This window comes from Pleurodeles waltl, chromosome 10 (assembly GCF_031143425.1).
Source record: "Pleurodeles waltl isolate 20211129_DDA chromosome 10, aPleWal1.hap1.20221129, whole genome shotgun sequence".
Taxonomy (NCBI): Eukaryota; Metazoa; Chordata; class Amphibia; order Caudata; family Salamandridae; genus Pleurodeles; species Pleurodeles waltl.
In genome coordinates this window covers 177,765,426-177,789,433 of record NC_090449.1, presented here as the reverse complement: position 1 = coordinate 177,789,433, position 24,008 = coordinate 177,765,426, and the positions used below count along the sequence as shown (strand labels likewise).

Sequence of the window (24,008 nt, the reverse complement as noted above, 5' to 3'; positions counted from 1 at the left end):
AGATCGTGCCATTTATTTTCTAATTGCTTGCAAGTGCGTTTTGTGGTGCAGAGATCGGGCATGTACCAACTTGCTTGTTTGGAGATTTTGTGAGGTGAGGACAACGATGTTGGGTGCGAGGGTGGTGATGATGTGCCACATCTCGGTGGTATGTCTGCCAAGGGAGTGGGTGTTCAGAAGTATGTAGTGAAGTTGATTAGAGGGCGAGATGACCAGAGGCAGATGTTTAGTGGGGAGCACTGGTAGCTACGAGAAGCAGGAGAACTCGCAATGGCAGCAGGTGAAAGAGCCACCAGTGGTACATGGAGAAGCGAGGCAGCAGTTCTTGTTGGGTGGTCGGTTGTTGCATGAGATGAGTTCACTCTGGAGTATCGGCAAAGAGTTGGTGAGCCAGGGTTCTTGGCGTTGGCTGCATTCCAGGAGCTTACAGGCATAGACAGTCTTACCTTTGCGGTTTGAGGCGCGGACGTGCAACAGCCGGGCTAGTAGGGAGACGGGAGCGGCGAGGCACCAAACAGAATGCAGACACGGGCGCGAAAAAATACAGTGGAACTTAGGGACATAGATAAAGACATGGAAATTAACAAATACAGTTATACATAAAACTGAGAACATGAGGAACAAAGTGCAATATGATAAGGAATAGACAACAGATATAGACATGGGCAACGAGGAACAGAGGACAAATTCAGTGGCAAATAGAGACACAGGCTACGAGGAACAGAGGGCAAATATGGTGATATGAAAAAGACAGCAGACAAGACACGGGCAGGCCATACCTAGGAACACACAACGCAACAGAGGAGACAAAGGCAGGCAGCAGGATTGAATGCGTGAAGGCTCTAGCCTGAGGCTGAGACAGCAGTGCCTCTGTACTGGTAGCTAGCAGCTGCAGAGCGGCGACTTGACCAGGGGTCAAGGGCTACCTTACAAGGGCAAGCAGAATCAGAGGGGTAGGGTGTGCTACACTGATGTATGCAGGAGAGTACAAGTTACTGTAACACAAAATTAATTTTAAACAGCTGTAAAAGTGGTTTCAAGTCTTGCAAAAAGGCTGCCGGGATACCGACAGACAGTGAATGGGAAAGAGCGAGGACTTGAGTCACTGCCTTACTGGGGTGCATTATTGTTAATACCTTGGCAAACTGTTTCAGAGAGTAGGGTAATACAGACACATGAAAACAGTTTTGCAAGTTAGCATGCCATGTTTAAAGGTCATACAAGTAAGAAAGAGCCAACATCTACACACCCTATAAACATAAACTAGCTTCAGTTTTCTTTGTTAACAGTGTACAAAGGAGAGGATGCGTTGTCACCTTTACAATAGTTCATATGGGCTTTGTTTGTTGTTAATATTTACAGATGCGAAGACACCCCTTGCCTCTTTGTTCTTCTCTATTCATCTATCCTCAAACTCCCACCTGTAACGATCACCTAGGGCAACTGTGGGAATCTCACAAACTCGAACTTTCCCAAGGAGGGCGCCCTTAGCTGCTTTTTATCAGTGGAATAGGGATTCAACGTACCTGGAAGGGGTCTTTGGGACTTATGATAACATGTAGTGAAGCAAGAAACGATCAACATGGATATGGAATGGCTGTACTAATAAGAACTAGCCAAGGTAGGTCTATTAGCATTTGGCAAAAAACAGATTCTCTTGTCCAGAGTATCCTCATTGCTACTCGCTCTCCAGCACAACATAATTTTTTAAAATATCAATCTTGATTGGGTTTTGGCAGAGAATGCCATATCTGTTAACTGCAAAGTGCCTGATTTAACACTGAAGTCGTGCAATGATCCATAAAACGATGTTCTCCTGAACAATGTAGAAGTTAAAGTCGTAATACATCAGCCTTTTCCTTTGACCAAAGCAACCCATTACCATTTAACTGAGCGAGATGCACCCGAGTTCTAACTGCATGAAGGAGTATATTAGCAAGGCAGTGACCTAGTAATAAAGTAATCAATTAGCAGCACAATTTACATAAAACCAGTATTGTGAAGGTCTGAATAATCTATTCTGAACCACAATTAACTGACAAAGAGATAAAGCACCATTTTGAGGGGAGGGGTTAAGGCTGTTATCATTATTTCTTAGTTCATTAAATGCGGTTCATCTCACTGGACTGCGCCCTCGGTGATGAAGTAGACACCTGCTCTATCCAAGGCAGCACTTTCACATTCTCCTCAGTAGATAACATTATTCCTCCGCCTCTGTAGGATACTGGAGAAGAGGGGGTGGGTGACTTTTGGCCTTCCAATAAAGTGTCAGTTCCCTTTTGGCTGCCAGTGGCGTAAAGGTAACAAATGTAGGGTGTATTATGTCTTTCTTTTGTCTTTTAAACAGTCCCACAGTACAAGACTACAAATGAGCCAAATCTATTATACTGGAAGCACGAGTTAACATGTTTGGAATTACCCACAAGAGAGCTAAGCTGGGGCGATCCCACAACATATGCTTGAAGGTTGCATTATCATTGTGGCATCTGGGGCATAGAGCAGGGGAGTCAGAAAAAATCTCTGTGATTTTACTTGGGGTTAAGTGCGTCCTATGTAGAATAAAGAACTGTACGAGTTTGAAGAGAGTGTAATAATGATCACTGATTTTACCTGGGGATAAAAAAGCCTCGATTTCATAATAAAGAACCAAATATATTTAATCATACTTTTGGACATTTGCAGTCCAAATGGTGATGCATGCTTTGTGTTTTCTGCTTGTGTTTCCCCACTACATTTAATGTATTTAAGTCTTTGAATTTAAAGTTCTCATTTATAAATGATTTTCATTTAGCATCAATTGTAGAAGTTTAACTTATAATGTTTGCTTTATTATAGGTTGACAGCACACCAATTGCTAATATATTTATATGAATAACATGTAGAAGATTTTAGTAAATATGTAACAGACCTTTATGTCAATGTTTGCATTTTACCTCAGGTCTAGCCTTTGTATAATTACGAGAAGAACAAGTTACTTATTTAAGGTACTCCTCTTTCTGGTGGGTAATCGAACTGCAGATATGTCACCCTATGTGGAGCAGAACAATGCCACCTACCGGCATCCAGGGGTATTACTTCAAAATTGCCATATCCAATCTATTGCCTGGTGATAATTATAAGGTAAGAAAGATAGCAGTCTCTGTCTAGTGTGGCACGGCAGAGCTGCATGTAAGCATTGTTGTGCAGCCATTTTAGTTATAGCTCCAGGCACGTTATTTTAGCACACTAGGCCTGCCGCTGAGCACTTTAACCTAGATATAATTTATTCAGCTTTGTTTATTATTTTAACAATAGCCACATTTGCAGTCTTGTTTTATTTCTCTCTATCTAGCTGTTCTTTGCCTAGGCCAGCACTATGTTCCTAAACAAGACACTTATTTCACTCTGTGGTACTCTCAAGGCTACAGTAAGATAGGTTGCCGGTAAATGTGGTGAACGTTGTGTCTCTGGTATTCATAGAAACATACACATCCTTACGTAGGAACATTTTCCCAGAACATCAGTAGTTTTGTTATAAAAACACTTCTCTGTCCCATACACGTTAGAGGGAGATTCCAGCCAGATGACCACAACTGTATTCGGATTGCTGAACGCTTCGCTACAGCTGCTTATGCAGACTTCAGGCCTTTGCTCAGGTATGGGGGATGATGTCTTCCGAGGGGAACTTGAAGGGCAGAGGTAGAGCTTTTCATGCTGTGCTCTAATATAGCCTAGGGAGGAATTAGTCTATTGACTCTAGTGACAAAATCGTAGTGTTTTTTCTATGCTTTACTCTCCTTGTCACAATTTTAATCTTGTCAAACTTTATTGTCATGGTTATTGCAGTACATGCTTAATTGTCTAAGATGCAGTTGCTTCATTAAAACCTTATTGAAATATATGCTGCCTCTGCTTGTCATTGTATATGTGAGACTAATGTAACTGAGAGAATCGGATGAGATCTGAGCGACAACGATTTCCTTGAGGAGTCAATTGTGTCATGCGCTTGCCTGCCCAATCATCCCTGCTCTTGGGTAGAGATGAGGCACTGCTAGTTAGCCGGAGCAAAACCCGGATTGGGGTGACAGGTGTCACCTGTAGTGGGTTAAGACTCAGTCTCGCACACCGCAGGTGATTCTTTCGCTCAAATCCAGTAGTCTCATTAGAATAATGAGAGCCTACGTGACAGCATCACTTGTGCAATCTGATGTTACTTTCTTTACTTGTCTTTTTCTGCACCGAGATGCAAAGCATGAAAAACTGATAGGACCAGAATGCAAAAGCCTAACTTGGGAATATTTTAGAAGTAAAAAGAGGCCGCTCCTCAAAATTTGGATGTGGAAGAGCAGAGAGGAATCTGCAGCCACCAGAAAGAGCATTCCAGAAGGAAAGAACTTGTCCTTCCGACAGATTCTTCTAACCGTATGCAGAAATTAGAGTCGATTTGGGCCTGATTTGGCAGGCATGCTGGAACCTGTATTTGTCTCCCAGCCTTGTAATCAGTATGCATATCATTTCAGGGTTTAGCATGAAAATTAGTTACTTACCTGTAACTGTGGTTCTCCAGTATTGGTATCTTTCATAGATTCACATGCTTGAATCATCCCTGTCGTCGAGGTGGGAGCCTCAAGGTAACCTGAAATACATATAGCAGTACATTTTACACACTAGGCCTCAAGGGCCTCCGTGGGTTCTTTTATAGCCTATCCCTGTCGTTTTGCAAAAAGACCCAAAGTTGAAACTCAGCCAATCAGGTGTCGACACCCTCTAGAACACTCCCAACAGAGGCTCTCTCCCTCAGATTTTCTAGTAGAAGTGTGAAGATAAGAGTTTACGTATAAGGGGAGCCTCTGCGGGGAGGAGGGTGGGCCGCATGTGAATCTATGAAAGATACCAATACTGGAGAACCACAGTTACAGGTAAGTAACTAATTTTCTTCTCCAGTATTGGATCTTTCATAGATTCACATGCTTGAATTAGAGTAGCGAGCAGTGAGATTGAGTAAGCATATATATATACACATCCCTGTTTATACCAACCGAACCAACATTCGGATATCAATAGGAAACAAGGCAACAGCAGTTCTAGTTAATGATCAGTAGAGCATAATGTTGTTATTCTGCAAGTAACTATCAAACATAATAAGCCCAGAACACTGTTGCATAACAAATATACACACATATATATATATATATATATATATATATATATATATATTTATATATATACACACACATATAAATATACACATCCTGCTACGACAATCAAACTCTAGCAAAAAACATAAGAAATTAAATAGAGTAATCTTGATTAATATAGGAAAAAAAAAGTTGTTAACCTTACCCTGGATGTGGAGGTGGGATGATCCAAGAGGCTCACCTTAGCGAAACAAGTGCCTCAAGACTGCTTGGCCCACTGCTGTGTCCATGGTATTCGCCTCTTCAAGACAATAGGGCCTTGTGAAGGTGTGCTGGCTGGACCACGTAGCTGCTCTACAGATTTGCCGGAGGGGTACTCCAGTGAAGAGGGCAGCCGATATGGCTACCTCCCTAGTCGTGAGGGCCCGTACCTTGCTGTGGAGAGGTTTACCTGCTTAGGTATGACAGAACTGTATGGCTAGGCCAATCCACCTAGCTATAGTTTGTTTGGATACTGCAAGTCCCTTGCGCTTCCAAAGGCTACGAATAACTGGTCCGACCTGCGTATGCTCTGAGTCTTTTGCAGGTAAAACTTCAGACATCTTTTAACGTCCAGGGAATGCAGTGCTTTTTACGCCACTGTCTGCGGATTAGGAAAGAAAGCCTTCAAAACAACTGGTTCATTTAGATGGAAAGTTGAAGGCACCTTCGGAATATACTTGGGATTTGTTCTTAAAATCACACTAGTAGTGGTGAACTGAAGAAAAGGCTCTTTAATCGTGAATGCCTGTATGTCACTCACTCTCTTAGCGGAGGTAAGAGCCAGTAACAGCGCCATCTTCCATGCAATGAACTTTAACTCCGCTCTATGAATGGGCTCAAAAGGAGGCTTCATGAGCTGCCCCAGGACCACGTTCAAAGACCACAACGGTGGAGGTTTTTGCACTGGCGGAAAAGTACGAATCAGCCCCTTAAGAAAATGTTTCACAATTGTGGTGGAACACAATGAAACCGCTTCCTGAGATCTGCGGTATCTTGAAATTGCCGCCACGTGCACGCGGATAGAAGCGTATGAGAGTCCAGACTTTGCCAGGTGCAATAAGTACGGTAGTACCTGCTCTGGAGGCGAAGAGATCGGCTGCATTCCTTCAGCCGCGCACCACAGACAAAAACGCTTCCACTTTAGTCTGTAGGTCTTGTAGTATCCGCTCTAGCCCTGGATAGAATCTTTCTGCATTCAGAAGAGATATTTACTTTGGAGTACTCATGGAACTCAGGAGCCAGGCCGATAAGTGGAGAGATGACGGTTCCAGATGTCTGACTTGGCCCTGGTGCATCGTTAATAGGGCTGGTTTCTGTTTGAGTAGCACCTGTGGTCGTTCCGAGAACATGAGGAGCTCCGTGAACCACACCTGTATGGGCCATCTTGGTGCTATCAACTGAGGACCCTCGGTATGAGTGGGATCGGAAGAAAAGAGTAGGCATAAATGCCTGACCATCTTATCGAAAACGCATTCCCCCAAGACCCTCTTTGGGGAAGCCAGCTTGCGTAGTAAGGGCATTTTCGGTTCTTGAGTGTGGCAAACAGATCGATGTTTGGTTTGCCCCATAACTGGAATATTTGATCCAGAACTTCCTGATCCAGTTCCCACTCGTGGTAGGAAATTATTGTCCTGCTCAGTGTGTCCGCCAGTACATTGTTGTGCCCTGGGACATGTTCTGCCTTCAGAGAAATGTTGTGCTCTCTGACCCATTTCCATATGTTTTGAGCCTGCTGTGAGAGCTGCAGAGACTTCGTGCCACCTTGTTTGTTTCGGTAAAACATGCATGTGGTATTGTCCGTTCTGATCAAAACACCTGAGCCCTGAAGCCTTGGTTGGAAAGCTTTTAAGGCGAAATCTATCCCTTTGAGCTCCAGGTGATTGATGTGGAGCTGTCTGTCCTTCGGGGTCCAGGACCCACTGATGCGAAGATCCTGAAGGTGGGCACCCCACCCTTCGAGGGAAGCATCCGTTGTCACTACATATCGAGGCACCTGGTGCAGAAACGTGAGACCTCTGGCAAATTTGTTGGTGTTGCCCACCAATCCATGGCTACTCTCATTTTCGATGTGATGAGAATCTTGTCTTCGAAAGACCCATGAAGTTGATGCCATTGCAAATCCAGTTGCTCTTGCAGTGGCCGCATTTGTAACCTGCAGACCGGAACCAGTGGGATGCATGATGAGATCATTACCAGCAAAGATTTGTAAATGCAAACTGAAACACACTTTTTTGCCGAGAGGTTGCGGGCTAACCTGCTGAGCTTTAACTGTCTTTCCTGCGACGGATACGCTTTGCCTTGGATAGTGTCCAGCACTGCTCCTAAAAAGGTCAATGTTTGCGTTGGATGCAGATGCGATTTCTGGTAGTTGACCGTAAGTCCCAGATCGCCGAACAACTGGAGGCAGAGAGATATGTGACGCACCACCTGGCGTTTTGACGATGCTTTTATCAGCCAGTCGTCTAGATAGGGAAACACCTGTACACCCGACTGGCGCAGATGAGCCGCCACTGGAGCCAGCATCTTTGTAAAAATCCTGGGGGCCGACTAAGCCGAAAGGAAGGACCCGAAACTGTAGGTGCATACCAGCTACCTTGAACCTGAGGAATTTTCGGTGGTTGCGGTGTATTGGAACATGAAAATAGGCACCCTGGATGTCTAGGGATGCCATATGATCTCAGGTATTCAGGAGGCGCAAGATGTCCTGCAATGTCACCATCCTGAACAACTGTTTTCTCAGAAATTTGTTTAGCAACGGTAAGTCCAGAATGGGGTGCCAGTCTCCGGAGGGTTTCTTCACCAGAAAGAAGCGTGAGTAGAACCTCCTGTGAGGGGCAGGGACCAGCTCTATTGCTCCCTTGCGTAGCATCACTTGTACTTCCTTGAGGAGCTGGGCTACTCTAGGAGGTGAAGAGCCCGACTGCGGGACGTTCAGTGGTTTCTGAATGAATTCCAGAGTATGTCCTCTGGCTACTACGTCCAACACCCATTTGTCTGATGTTATGGCCTTCCAACGAAGGAAATGAGAAGTGATGCGACCCCCGACCTTGAATCCCCTGGCAGTGTAGGAAGCTGCTGGTATGGCTAGCTGGTCATTTGTTCCTGGCGGTGTCTCTTCCTCTTGGCGCTGATCTTCCTGTTGCTGGGTGCCAATATGCTGCAGTAGGCGGTAACCGGTAATGCAGTTGATGCTGGCCGTATTGTTGCCCGGGTCCCAACGAAGAGGACTGATACTGGGGTCTATGTTGCTGAAAACCCCCTCGAAAGGAGTAATTTCCCCTGCCTCTTGCCCCACGAAAGGGCTGCCTGCGGTACTGCAAGTTACCAAGCGATCTTGCCGTATCCGTCTTTATGGATTGCAGCATGTCGTCCACATGCTTCCCAAATAAACTCTCTCCGTCAAACGGCATATCGAGAATGCGGCTCTGGACTTCTGGGCGGAACGAGGTAGACTTGAGCCACCCTTGCCTAGGCAAGACCGCTGCTCCTGCGAGTTGGGGGAATCCTGTTAGAGAAATGTCAATGGCGCAGTCAATGATTTCCGCTGCGATCCGCTCCCCTTCTTGCAGTATTTTTCTTGTTTTCTTGCTTCCACCTTGACATCCCCAGGTAATATGTCCACGTAAGCTGACATGTCAGCCCACATCTGTCTGTCATACCTCCCCAGAATGGCTAAGGAGTTGGCTGCCTTCACTGTGATCGCTGCCATCGATGAGAACTTCTTCCCAATATTATCCAACCTCCTTCCATCCTTGTCAGGAGGCGCTACAATAGGTGCCGAAGGGTTCTTAGACCTGCGCTGTGCAGCTTGTGATATCACGGAGTCCGGCTTCGGCTGCAATATTAAACAGGCTGGAGTGTTGTCCGGGGCCTTGTATTTCTTCTCTAGCTTCGGCATCTGTGAAGGCGCTGTGGCTGGGTTCTTCATAGCCTTCAACCCCTCTTGCCATAGGAAGTCCACTATTGGTATTGCCCTTACAGATTTTATCGATGGCTCCTTGAAATCGTATAGAAAACAATCCGTCTCTGGGGAAACAAGAGGTAATTCGAACCTCTTGGCTGCTCTCTCCATTAAATTGTGGAAACCCCCAATGTCCTCCGGGGTCGAGTCAACTGGTGCTGCTGGCGGAGGAGACGGCGTAGAAACGAGGTAGTCATCCCACTCACTAGGTGCTGCCTCAGAAATGTCTCCTTCCTCTCTCTCTTCATCTGATGAGATGTGTTTCCTCCTGTGGTGGTGGCACGAATGGGACACTTCCTTGCGGCGTTCCTGGAGGACTAGAAAACGGGGCCTGTATAGGTGTCCTTGGACCGTACGGTCTAGATGGGGTTGCTGGCGTTGATGGTGGAAATCGTCGATAGTAGTCCTTAAGCATACTCTTCAGATTTGATACTAGAGACCTAGGCATGGGGAACGACGGTTCAGGCTCACCCGCCGGGTATTAAGAGCCCCCTTGATACACCGTTGAAGAATAGTAGAGCTGCTGCTGTTCTTCCTCCTCCTCATCTAAGTCCTGGCACTTAACGTGCAGCTGAGATGGGCTACTGGCTGCACCGAACAGACCTTCATCCTGGGAATAGTTGTCGTCGTCATCATCCAATAGATGCTGCGGTGGACATGGCAGGACTTTACTTGGAGATGTATGGCTTGGCAGGACTGAAGATGTCCTATCTCCCATGGAGATAAAAGAAAGAGGGAGGAATCTTGAGGACTCCTGCTGTGCCTCCGAATCTGCGGTAGAGGACATGATGGTCAGTGGTTGAGTGGACAGATCCTCCATCCCTGCAGCTGACATCTCCTCATCCCTCGTCGACGGTGTTGCTGCAGACAGGATTCTCGTTGACGGTTGCGCCATTGACGGATCTGTCGTCGACAATGGTGGTGTCGTCGACGGGTTCCTCGTCGACAGGTCCCTCGTCGACGGTTTTCACGCCGACGGTTGTCTCGTCGAAGGTACAAGAGTGCTCGTCAACGTTTTCTATGTCTTTCTCGCCGACAGATGCTTCGTCGATGGTAATGCTGCCGCCGACGGATAAACTACCTCTGCTCCCGCCGTCGACGATGCCTTCTTGAATATCTTAGCCGTTATGATCGTCGTCTACGACAGTGGTGACGATGTCATAATCATTGGCGATACAGCCGTCGTAAACGTGGATGTCAGCATCGTCACTGTGACCGTCGACGGTGTCGTTGACTGGGCCGTCGTCGACGGACGTTTTTTGGTGATATCAGATGTAGGCCTTATGGGATCACTCGTCGGCGACAGTGACAGAGAGGCACTTTTTGCTGGTGCCGTTTTTGTCACAGGTGCTGTAGGCTCTGAACGAACCTTTTTCAAGAATTTCGCCTGGTGTTCTGAGGCGGCAGTGGAGGGCTCCTGGTGCCCCTGCTTTTCTAAAGACTTATGCTTTGTCTTTTTTACCATCTTTCTTGGTGGTTCCTCAGGCAGTTCTTCTTTTGCTCCATGACGTTTGAGGGAGCGAGATGATGCTTCATCTTCATCTGAGGATGGGTTTTCCATAGCTTTCTGCCTCTGGAGCCACAACAGAAGCCTACCCTCACAGTCCTTGAGGGTTTTCTGACTAAAGGTGCGACAGATTTTACAGTCTCTCACCTTGTGGTCAGGATGGAGGCAGTAAATACACTTCTTGTGGGGGTCATCAACGTGAAGTCTCTTCTTCCCACAATTGCCACAATCTCTAAACAGACCTTTCTTAGCATGCTGAGACATGCTAGAATCACAAAAGTGAAATTGCCTGAGAGAAAAAATTCCTGTCAGAAAAATATACTGAGCAGAGCTCAGGGAGACTCCCTTCACACGACGTGCGGTACAAAAACTGAGGGAGAGAGCCTCTGTTGGGAGTGTTCTAGAGGGTGTTGACGCCTGATTAGCTGAGTTTCAACTTTGGGTCTTTTTGCAAAACAACAGGGATAGGCTATAAAAGAACCCACGGAGGCCCTTGAGGCCTAGTGTGTAAAATATACTGCTATATGTATTTCAGGTTACCGTGAGGCTCCCACCTCGACGACGGGGATGATTCAAGCATGTGAATCTATGAAAGATCCAATACTGGAGAAACAGACATTCCCACATATAATCCAGGACTAGAATTGTCTAAATGGACCTTTTGTTTTTGTCTTTAAAGTCAAACAAAAAAAAACGTGTTTGATACAGTGGCCATTGGCAAATTAAACAGATGAGCCAACCTATCTACCAGCACGTGGAAGCTAAATATATCATGTGACAAAATCTCTCTTGGGGCTGTTATGGACTTAGCTGCTCTGCAGGAACACAGTTCTTCCGCTCAGAGACTAGAATATCCTTAACAAGTATTAGTGTCAGAATCTGAGTGCCAATCACCTTCATCCTGGTCACCAGCATCTGATGGGGTTAAGGCCAGTGCCTCTGATGGGGATTTGAGGCTAAGTGACAAGCTCTTCTTACAGTAGTGTGTTGAGGCCGATGTATATTGAGGCTGTGATGTTGTTGTTGGTCATGGATTCAAATATGAAGGAGGTGCCTTTGAAGAGCATGTGGTTGTGCTGCACTACTGAAGTCACCCATCATCATAATCATTGAGTGCAATAAGTCTACTGGTGCATGTACTACTTGTGAACTAGAAGTCAATGGGATTTCTTGTTCCTGACAAAAACGTGACAGGTTATCTCCCGGTAGCTATTTTTAAAGTATTTTTGGGGGTTTTCAAAAAGACAAAGAAAATACAGAGCACTGTCATACCAATTATTGCTGCATTATCTCCGACCTTGGCATTAACAAGATCCCAAATGTGTACAAAAGTCATGAGCTATTTTTATTTAACTGTCTATCTGTGAAGATCAACAGAAAATGGGTGCTATGATGGGGAGATAACAACTGTGTGGCATTGTGGAGGAGAACAGTATTTATTGGGTGGGGTCAGCACTTAAGGGGAATAGCAAGAGGCGCCGGGGGACGGGCTAGAAGGCGAGAGGGGAAGCCCAGGGTGCAGGCTGTGGAGTAAATGTCTACCGGGCCTGGCCTGGTAGCTAACCAGCTGTTACGATGTGGGAATGGAGGGAGCCTCTGCCAAGTAACTTTCTCAAAGGGCAGTGTATCATCTTTGGGTGTCAATAAGAGCAGCAACCAGGAGTCATCCCAGCGCTCAGCTTTCTGATGTTTCCACAGATCCCTACTCTTTACCCTGTATAGCGCATTACTCTCAGCCTATGCCCACCTCTGCAGTTCTCCGGCCAGGCCATAATGGTGGGGTCCACTGTGGATTTACAGCGGATCGTGATCATCCTTTTTGACAACAGCAATGCTATGTCAAGAAACCATGAAAATGCTTTGCATTAAGAGGAGTGCTGGAAGATTCCCAGTGCGCAATGTTTCCAGGAAAGTGGAACGAGTACACCACAGCAGTGTGTCAGGTTCTGGAAGATGTGAATCCTGAACGCTGTTAAATCTGGGCAGTCCTAGAGCATGTGGTATAGGTCCGCCAGGAGATGTGGCATCGAGGGCAAGAGGAGGATGCCCGACGAAATATGTGATTGAGCCAGGCTAGGGATAGGTTTGCTTGGTAGAGCAAGTAGAACTGGATTAACTGAAATTGTGTGCATGTATTCAAAGGTAGTAATCCATTATTTATCATTCCCACATTGGAATTTGGTCCCCATGTCTCTCAGAGATGTTGCAGAGGGGGTTATGAGCTGGATTTTTTGAGTTTTTGTGATCTACAGAGCCAGGTTAGACAGTACCTAGTAACGGCCATGTATCTGGTGAGAGTCTCATGGTGTGTGGTTGGCTCTTCAGCATCAATTGCCCATATGGACCGCATTGTGTTGGATGTGGGCGTACATTAAGAAATGGCCGTCGGAAAGTGAGTAGTTTAGTGTAAAGTCTTGGAAGGATTGTAGTTGGCCATTTACGAATAATTCTCCAACTGTGTATATTCCTACTTCAGTCCAGGGTGTTAGATGTCAATTGTCTAAGTATGTTTGTTGGTGTGGAAGGCCCAGAAGTGGAATGCTGGGGGTAGATGGGTTTTAGGTTTCGCAAGGGTACAGAGACGCATCAGGTAATTGAAGGCCACATCGACCTATTGTGGAAGACCCCCCAAGGATACGCACACCCAGGAGAGTGAGGTTGTATATCATAGCCCATATCATATGCAAAGAACTGAATATAGGTATGTGTACGAACGGGGGGAGGACCAGGAAATTGCAGAACATTTATGGGCAGAGGAGGAACTTCTATGGACAAGGTGTCTGCTAGTAAGAAAACTTACTATGTTGATTCATGACTGGGTAGAATTATGGGTGAACAATAAGTGCACTGTGAGGATAGGAGTACAGAGGTTTCATCACGGACCCTTAGTTCCTGGAGAAAGTGGGTTGTAGACTAATTTGAAATGCTGGACGGGAAGAGTGTCGCAAATTATTATTGTTATGGTAGCTTTTTTATGTGAAAAGGGCATGAAAAATATGGTGTGGTTTGCATTGTTACCACCATTTAAAATATTTTCCTGTTAATGGGAAAAGAGTGTTTATAACAATCAATTGGTGGTGTTTTTTCTAAAGAAGACAACTAACAGGTGTACTGGCAAAGCCAAAGGGTCTGCTTTTTAATTGGTGAAAGTACTTGGTAAGTGACAGGTGAGCTTATGTGTATGAGGCTGTATGCACGGACTAGTCACTAAAGACAGTGGTTATGTGAGTATTTGTGGATGGATAAATGGGTGAGTAATGGTGCAAGGTTGGATGAACGGGTGAGTAAGCAGTAAGGACAGCAGAATGGAGAATAGCTCTTGTGATCAACATGACTAAGGCCATTCATCTTCTTATCCGTTCAGCTATTCATTCCATTTATGTTAATTTATTTATTCTCAGATTTATCCATTCATATAGGCACACTTCCAATTCACCCATGAATGCATTCAACAATACATCTATCCTTTAACCACATTATTCCATTCACCAAAATCAATATGAAACTAAGAAATACTTTTTTATTTTTTTTAATCCACACATATTGGCTTTGCCAGTGCATGCTGTTTATCTGAATTGGACACACAGGCTTTTCTTGCAACTGATAAGTATTTCTTGTTCCTTGAAGTCTAGGCAGAACTGATGCATGAGAAGCCTTGACATAGTTGGCATTATGAGAAATACTCAGAACTCAAAGCCACTGACAGACTGAAATATTTATCCTGCTGTGGCAGCACCCTCGGGAGGTGGGTGAGAGAGAAAGAGACATTGCTGATTGTTGCTTACCTACGTTTTCCTCAAACACGGACTACTGTTGCCTCTCTTGCCTTTTTTCGATTTGTTCTCCGAGGTTCTAAGGCTGCCTCTGCTGCTAAGGCTGTTGTTGCCTCAAAGACAGGGACTAAACCCTGTGATGATGCTATTTATTCTCAGACTACCGGCCTGACTACAACACAACCCGGGAGCTCCCCTTAATTGACAGTAATTTTTTTACTTCACCCTCGGTTGCCTCCTTATGTGTCACATGAGCAAAGTTATTTTTAAGTCAATCCATAATTACCACAAGAAGGTAGGGGGTTCTGTTTTGATCGGTGCACATTGTATCAGGGCTGTCTACCAACTCTGTCACTGATGGATGCAGGTCAACGAATGCTAGATGTAACTTACTGCTATATAAATTGACGCAACAGTATTTTACATTTTGAGAGCCTCTAGGCTCATGGAAGTTATTCAGCAGGCGATGAATATTGGAAAGGTCGGTAGATGGACAAACAATAAACACTTTCTCATATGGATTTCAGTGCTGACTCAATTCTGACGTAGTCGCCTTTCTGTACAATTTAACCTAAAGTCAAGCACCAAGTAACTTATTGCTTGCTAGGGCGCTCTCATGAAATACAATGTCCATTTATGGATTCAAAATCTGTACAGGATACTGGAAGGGCATGTGGTCAAAAGAATTAGTGAGGTCTCCCTCTGGTAACCCTAGTTTAGCCGATTTGGTCTGAAAAGTTTTTTGTTTCTGTCACAAACTTTAATCTGCAACCCTTCCATACTGCCCTGGAAACTTAAGAGGTACGAAACCGTGGAAATTTTTTACTTTTTGGTGAGTGTGTGCCTGTGACCAATATTTTGTCCAAGGACGACAGTCTTTGTGATAACATTTGTTTATGATAATTCACATTCTTTCACTTTCCACTTGTATAACATTACAGATTTCCAAAACATGCCTTTAATATACAGATCTCATATGAGGAATGACTGCAGTCATGAACAAGCAGCAGAGCAACATAGGTTTGTCCTGTATAACACCATGGTAGAGCTATCAGACAGATCTTGGTGTCTTTCTGGGTTTTACTCACTTGAGGCGTGCTACTAGGTAGCGGTGGGGGTGTCGCTTTGCCAACCGTACTGTTAATGGAGGCTCGTGGACTGTCGGTAGAAGCTTTTGATGACGGCTGGTCCAGGTAATCGGGTGGAGGGAGCACAACATTGCTTTTATCAGTCAGGTTTACTGTACTGATGCTTCGGACTGTTGAAGGACTAGATAGGAAATCGGTAAAGATACAAAGGGTTAAAATCAATTAGTGTTTTGTAGCAGGAACGCGACACAGAAAGGAGAAACAAGCTGCAAAATTATGAATTAAGAAAGGATTAAAAAAGCAATTTATTGCACGGGATGGCTTTCCCTCAAACCAGACCCTGACTTGACAGCTGGAACAAGGGATATACCCTTGGTTTAACGAGTCTCGGACAGGTGTGGGACGCTTCCTAGAACTGCACTCAGACTCTGAAGGAGTCAATGACAACACTTGCTGCTTGAACACTGTACTCACAGACCTGGCTCTCTATTTACCCCTCCCTTCAGGGAGGTGCAGAGAGAAGGGGGAGTAGAGTGGTGCAGCCAGAGCTTGGAATATGGCTAGTTGCCACATTCCAGGATGGGAACATACCCACGTTACCATCCTGCTGACTGGCAGACTTGTATCCTTCCACTGTTCACTATGAAGCAACTAGTAATTTCTTTTGGATAGATAACTTCATTAGAGTGCATTTGTTTATATATGTTAGAGTGCATATGATTTCATATGTATATGTTGGATACCACTTCTCTCCCCCCAAATCCCTGCACTGCCCTCCTGCACTGTGTTGCTCCCTCCTACCCAGACTTACTCTCACTTGTACCCTGCTTGTTATGCCAGCCAGACCACACACTACGTGTTACTCACTCTGCCACCACTCTGCCCACTGTTTTCTCTTCCTTGACTTAATGTTAATGAGTTCTTTCCACCCCCATAGCTGCTCTTTCGCCTGCGCTCCGTTGCTTTCCTCCCACTACTTCTTCATTGCTCCACCAAATTGAAGGGATGGCAACTACCATTTGCTGCTGGGCTGCTCTGCTTCTAGAAGAGCTTGTGTGGTGGAATTTCTTTTATTTAGCAATCCAAGTGTTGCTCACCATCTTCAATCGGGAAAAAAATGAAAATAAAGAAAACAGCGTCTATTCCCATCTGTAGGCGTGCGCATATGACATCATGCATGCATGCATGCTCCTGCTATATGAAGCGGTGCAATACCATGACGTGTATGTGAACATTACTCCACAACTCATTTTTTCTTTCTTTATTTTTCATGTTGCCGATTTTGCTTAGCATAGCCAAAAAGCATTACCAGAGCCAATGTGTCCAAAAAGTGACACTTAATGGCTTTGGCAATGTTGTTTGTTTAATTGGTAACAATGTATATTCTGGCAGACACCGATGCTCTAATAAAGCATGACATCGATGCTCAATAAATTGGAAGCAATCTGGACACTTTCATATCAATGGTGCTTTGCCTACCCAAGGTGATTTGGATACTAGCATGGCCTTAGCACTGCACATGGTGCAGGAATATTTGATACTGGTCTGAAATGCACGATCTGCATTGTGGGAAGTAATGCTGATGCTGTCATAAAAAGGAGTGTTATCTGTAAGCGTAATGTGTATATGGACCCAACAATCCATGTTCTCAACACTGGAGTCCTGCAGAGACTGGCAAGACAACACAACATATTATGTAAGAATGGGCACACTGACATGACAACAGTCCAACTTTAAGACGGATCACTGGGATGACAATGTTGAGTGGCCTGTGGATGTCAGGGATGAAGGAGGGCAAATGCAGGACACACTGGTCTTGAATATTTAACACAAGAATATTCAGTCTTGATTGTAACAGTGGACATACATAGAATGCAGGTAACATGGGTGGGGTTGAGGGTATGAATGAACTGTGGACAATGGTTATTGCGCCTAACACCAAGTGTTGGATTCCTTCAACAGTGGGGTTCTTACACAGGCAAAACAAAGTTTATGTGTCACATAATTGGGAATGAAGGATGAGTCCCTGTTTAAGTGCAGGACATCCACCCGGAATATTTGGTAACAATAAAAGACTTTGACGAACACATATACCTGGGCATGCCCAGGAAAAAAAGCACTATACAGACAGCAATCCGAAGTTGAAAGCTGGTAGACCTTTGGTACGTTTTTGATGGTCATTTATTTGTTATTGTTCCTGACATTTCTCACTCATATCAGAGGATGGACAGTAACCTTTTTAGCATGAAACAGACTAAATAAGGTGAGGGGAGATTTGATCTTCTCTCTCAAATGTCTTTAATTAATTTCTTCCCTGTTCCAGTCCCTTTGCCGGATCTGAACTCCGTGGTGAATTAATCTAGTGAGTTGCCAACTGGAGAATGCTTTTCTCACAGGTCATGCGAGGACGTTTCGCTGGGTGGCATTTACAATTTTAGCGGGTTCTCTGTTGGCCAAAATAAAGCATCTATCAATTACAATTTATTTAACATACATCACTCTGTGGCTAATTACGACACTCATTTTCTAAGCTCATTAATGAGTCCATCATTTCATGTTAACACACCTTGGTGTTAAACCATAAATTGAGAAAATCGCGAATGTATGTGTGCTTTCCTATTTTCTTCTCATTTGTTTTTCACAACCTGCGTGGGAATGGACATGTAGAAGGATCATTCTGAACTTTTGCACTCACAGCAAAGGCATCATTTCTACTTTAACAATGTAATTCAATCTTTTTTTACCTTGCAGTTGAAATCCATGTGCCACATATCAGAACTTTCAAAAGACTCAAAACAAAAGTTGTCTCTACTTCCCATCCCACTAACGGGTATTACACCACTGATTTGTGATATCCATGATGTCGATTTCTTGGCTTTCTTCCAACAATTCTTAGATCCATTAATTTGTATCCTATTATAAGTGTGATTTATGTAGTACCATCTAGACTGTAACTGCTTATAAAGACAATGGCTTCCGTTGTTTAAGATAATACTACCTTTGATGGGCAGATATGAGATAATTATGATTGCAGCTGGCAAGGAAAAACCGAACTCTGCATCAGGCCATGCGAGTGGAAATGAAAGCAGCTTGACTGCAGCTGTAGCAGGTGAGAAAGAAATGAAGTCCTTTCTGACGGCCACGCTTTCTGCTACCACCACGTCCTCTCAAGTCAAGAAAGGGCTCCCCTGGCTGTTGCGAGGGCTGCCTCTGACGATAAGTGAGACCCCCATCTGCATCCTCTAAACTTTCAGTATTGGTGGTGGAATTGATGGGCCAGGATAGTAAACCAAAAACCCGGCTGGAGCACATTTGTCTTTGAAGCGCTAGAACATAGTCCGTTTTTTCACCAAACATCATGAAAACATTGAATGGCATGTACATAAGGCATTCTTGAACAAACACCCAAAAATCATGTGGAACACATCAGGCGTAATGTCTAATGGCTACAGTGGTACCAAAAGGGGCGACCTACACAGTCCTTTCAGCTCTCAGAACATACCTAGAGAGGCCTTGTCCATCCTGAATTGTCTGTGCAAAAGCATTCCTGAATTGCAAGACATGCCCAACAAACTCTCACTAACCAAATCCCACAGGCATGTGCACAGCATCCTATGATGCAGAAGACATTCAGGTAACTCCAGCTTGGTAAGAGGACATAAGAATCTGATCAGAACAAGGTTTCCTGCCTGCAGTAGTACTGGCTTAAAGGGAGAGACTAGGGTTATTCTAAAAGGTGGAGTCTGTGCCGTGGTCACATTGTAATGGAACAAAGGGTAGTGCAGGGTTATGTCAGCTCTTGATCAGAAGTAGGCATTGGGTCCAGATCCAAAGTAGGCACCAGAGTAGTCAAAGTTGCTACCGGACGAGGTAGAACTGATAAGGCCTCCAGCGCAAGAGTGGAGGAACAGGACTCATAAACGTTTAGATGGATCTCCAGAACTAAGCAATAAGTGTGTTTCTTAACAAGGCAGCAGAGCTTTGCTTTGCCCTTAGTAGAGTGCCCTTTCGGTATATTTGTTTAGTCTTGTTAGATTTGTGGTTTCAGCAGATGTTACAAAAAACTCCTCAGCAGGAAATTGACTTTTTGACATTGCTAAACCGTTGGTAATAGGCCCCGAGAGGACAAAAAATGCCTGCATTTCGTACAACCTTAACACTATCCTGCAGATGAGGAGACCTTTCAACTACAGAGGGAGTGTTTTGAAAAAAAAGTTGCGAAGGAAACAGACTGGTTTATACAGAAGTGCCAAACTACATTAGGAAGGAAACATGGATGAATCCTCTTGACTATCCTCATTCTTAAGGAATATTGAATATAACTTCAGAGAGCATAAAACTTGAATCTCATTAACTCTATGGGGTGAAGCGAATGCCATGAGAAATTAAGACGTTGCAAATACGTTTTGTGGATATGTTCAGATACATGTGTGCTGGGGACTTCTAGAGGACTAAAATCAGGGAGGCCAAGGACTCCATGTTAGAATAACCACTCTTGATATCCTAAGGAAAATCCTTGATTAATAGAACAATGAAAAATAGGATTGTGAACGATATTATCTGTGAGCAGTAATGACTTCAAAGTGTAAGCCTTGCTTCAAGTGAAGTAGATATGGAACAATTCTTTCTTGCCATTTGGTTGGATCAAAACTCATCTATGATCATCAGGTGCAGAACTTCGTCCACTTGAAGGATGTAGTGGCCCAGGTAGCTGGATGTCTGGCATCTCTTAGAATGTTTATGCACTTCTGTGTGAGATTCACATGATCACTCTGTAGAAGTTGAGGAATGATTCTGCCAAGTTTAACAATGGGAGGCAGGGTTGGAGGATATGTCTCTGAAACTTAGGAAGGAAATAAAGGAGATGTGGTCTGTATGGCAGCATCTACTGTGGCTGTCCCAAAAGATGGAAGTGGATGGAGAAGCATGATTGTTGAGGCCACTTAAGAGCTATCAGGAATAGATTGGCCTTGGAGTACCAGCTTTATGGGGGCCAATGGTATCCAATGAATTGACAAATAGATGTTCTACCCTAATATCCACCTTGTTTGCTATAGACTAGTTCCACAGCATCTGCACCTCCTCGGATAGAAATAGAGACCTTGTGTGTAACATTTTGGAGATGAAATGCATCGAGCTCATGCAGTTGCTTGCGCAACATACATTGGCCTGGTATGGTGACTGCAGCTCTAAAATGTCTATATGGAGGGACTTGTCCTCTTCCCACTAAAGGCCTCTAGACAGCTCCTGCATGAAAACACCCCACCATCAATGCATCTATTGTGATTTTGTCCATTGTGGGTTGGAAAGATAGGGCTGACTGAGACTGCTTGGGAATCTCCACACTGCACAGTCTGTTTGTGGTTTCTGCATCCCACAAACGCTTCATTACGAGATACTGTTGTTTGCCTCCATTGCTGATGTGCCTCTTGCTGTATCAGCCTCATCAGCAATCTCTAGAAAGGCACTAAACTGATGCATGCTGACATTAAGCTCAGCAATGATTTGAAGGCCCTGACTGGGACCGTTTCTTTGGAAAAGAAGGTCTTCATCAAAGGCTGAAGTTTTGCAACTCACGATGCTGCGTGAAATGTTTTTCTGAGCTGTATGTCTCGGATGGCTCAGAGGAACTGAAGCTTTGTCGCAGGAAAGATGGAAAATCTTTGTACATTCAGTGTTAAACCAAGCCGATGGAAGACGATGGGACAAGCAGCTGTGCGGGGATGGCGTCTTCATCCGATCACAACTTGACAATATAGTTATACAAGTATGGATTTATCTTTTGTTCTTGACTACAAAAAAAAGTGGGACCAGTTAACATGCAAGACATGAATATGCAAGAACTGACAAGTTTAAAAGGAGTGCTTTCAATTGGTAATTGGTAGTGGTGCCGTGCCACAGGGGATTGGAGATATTGCCTGTGAATCAAGGTGTATTAGAGCATGGAAGTAAGCATCTGGATGATCCATGGAGGAACATCCCCTCCTGAAGCAATAGAAGGACTTCCTGCATGTTGACCACATGAAAGGACTGCTTCTTCATAAATCTGTTCAGTTCTCCAGTGCCTAAAACTGGTCTCCTCCGCCAATTCTCTTTCAGCCCAGGAAGAACTAGAAATAGAAACCCAATTTAGTTTTGCATGTTGTTAATTTCAATATTGATCCTTTTAGGTGAAGAAACGTTTCTTGTTAAAGTTCTTGCAAATTCATTTGGTGAACGATCTTAGGTGTAGGATGGAGGTTGTAGGAGGCTGGCTCAGTGTATGGTGTACACCTATGGTGTGGCACCCTATACTGAGTCCAGGCAACCTTTAGTGATAGTGACTGGTGTCCAAATAGCAAAAGCTCTTTAGGAGTAGCTGAGGTGAGCAGCTGAAGCTTATCCAGGAGGAATGTAAAGCATTTGAAATACCACAGGAGTCAGACATTAACTCACTCACAAGAAAGAACCACACAAGTGTTGCAAAAATAAAGATCACTTTATTATAGCACTACTACTTAACTAGCATTGGTATAGCTACATTTGGAGATATATACACACAATATATACACATAATAACCAACAGAAATAGCATACAAATATACAGGGCCCTATGGGAGAGCCAAGCCATATACTAAAAAAGAGGAATGTGAAATAGTGAACCCAACCAAGGTAAGTGTGGTAATTAGCTAGGAGCTGGGGGCAGATAGAAACACCAGAGGTAAGTGCTGTAAGTGTCCCCAGCAAACCAGGTGCAAGGTAGCTCCCCTCCCAGTTGTCCTATAAGCTAACACAGGTAGTTGTGGTTGGAGTTTGTGGGATTTAGGACCCTTCCCAATGGACCCTGAGGAAACCATCAGACAAGAGGAAGATTGGAGAGGACCACCACCCCGGGATACCCAGAAGAAAGAGTACCTACACCAGGGGACCTGAATGCAGAGGGGAGAAGGGACTCTCTCAGAGGTCACTGGCTGCCTCAGATTGTCCAGCTGCTGTTACAACCCGTGGACCAGGCCAGTGGAACCCAGACGTGGATTCCAGACGTGGAGGACCAGTAAGGAAGGGGACAGAGTCCAGCTCTCTTGGAGGTGCCCATGTGGTACACGTGACAATGCCCACTCTCTGGAAGGTGAAGTTCCTGTAACCCGGTGAAAGAAGAAGTCCAGCTGTGGGGCCCAGGAGCGGCAGAAGATATCAGGAGTCACCTCTGAGCTGTCCATCAATAATCGCCGGATTACAGGAGGGTCAGTGACCAGCCAGGTCACCAACAAGTACTGGCAAGTGCAAGGAGAAGCTGAAGAAGTATTTGCAATGTTTTGGGGTCCAGCAAGGTTCACAAGACTCTACCAAGGAGGTGGAGTCAGGGCTGGCCCTCAGCACACAGGAAGGCCAGCAGAAGTCGATGGAGCCCCCACGCGTAACCCACAGGTGATAGACACGGAGTCACAAGGAGGCCTCAGCAGCACAATAAAACAGAAGTCCCACGTCACAGGAGTTGCAGGACAGGGGCTGATCTTTGAGATGCAGAGTGTTGGAGGCCGGAGCTTCTTGGTGCCTGAAGATCTCCTGGAGGAAGAGTCAACATGCCTTGGCAAGTGCAATAGTCACAGTGCACAGGAGTTCCAGTCCAGTGGAAGGAGCAGGGGCCCACAATCTCCCGAGGTGGTGAGAAGACAAGCAGGACCTAGAGAAGGCCACAGACTCACTACCTGTGAGGCAGAGTCTTTGGATGTCAGTGGGACAGCAGACCCCACCAGCCGGTCGATGTTGTTTTAAGTTGCCTGCGGATGCAGGGGAGCGACACCTTCAGCCCAAGGGAGATTCCTTTGTGCTTCTAGGTGCAAAACAGAGTGTTTGTGAACCTGGAGGATGCACAGCCTTGGCTGTTGCAGAATTCTTGCAGGATTTGGAGAAACAATGTGCAGTGGGAGCCTTTCCACCAGGAGTAGATGTGTTTCAGTTCCAAAGCAGACCAGCAGCAGTTCCAGAGGCCAGGAGCAGATGATGTCTTGCAGAGAGTTCCTTGGATAGTCTTGCTCGACAAATTTGAGGACCCACCCATGGGGTAGCCCTTATGTAACCCAAAAAGGGGGTTGGTCACTCTCTGAAGTGATTCACCTATCAGAGGGGGTCAGGGACGTCATCTACCTGGCCTAACCAGTCAGATGCTCCCAGGGGCCCCTGCATATGATATTTCCAAGATAGCAGAATAAAGAGGCCATCTGGCATCTCTCTGTGCACCTCCCAAAGGAAAGAACTAGACAATGGGTTGGTCAGTCCCCTGTTCTTTGTGCCGTTTCGCACCAGAGCGGGAACTGGGGGTTCCTGATAAGGTGCACACCAGATAATGCAAGGAGTCCACCAAATGTACCCTTCAAAGCAGTCTGGTGGTGCTCAGAGGCCACCCCACCCCAGTCCTTACACACCTAATACACAGGGGGAGGGGGGGTCACACCTCTTCCTTGCAGGAATATTTTATTCTGCCTCTCTGGCGTGAGCCTGGCAACTAGACCCCTTAAGGCTGCACATGCAGAAGGGGGG

The 24,008-nt window shown here is 45.1% G+C and overlaps 1 protein-coding gene across 1 annotated transcript in view; it reads right to left on the bottom strand.

The window, feature by feature from the left end:
* The window catches only part of BAIAP2L1 (BAR/IMD domain containing adaptor protein 2 like 1), a 517,223-nt gene that overhangs the window by 5,490 nt on the left and 487,725 nt on the right, over positions 1–24,008 (bottom strand). Inside the window, exon 12 of the mRNA XM_069210135.1 lies at positions 15,489–15,669. Coding sequence (XP_069066236.1) covers positions 15,489–15,669 — 181 coding nt within the window. The remainder of the gene's footprint in view (positions 1–15,488; positions 15,670–24,008) is intronic.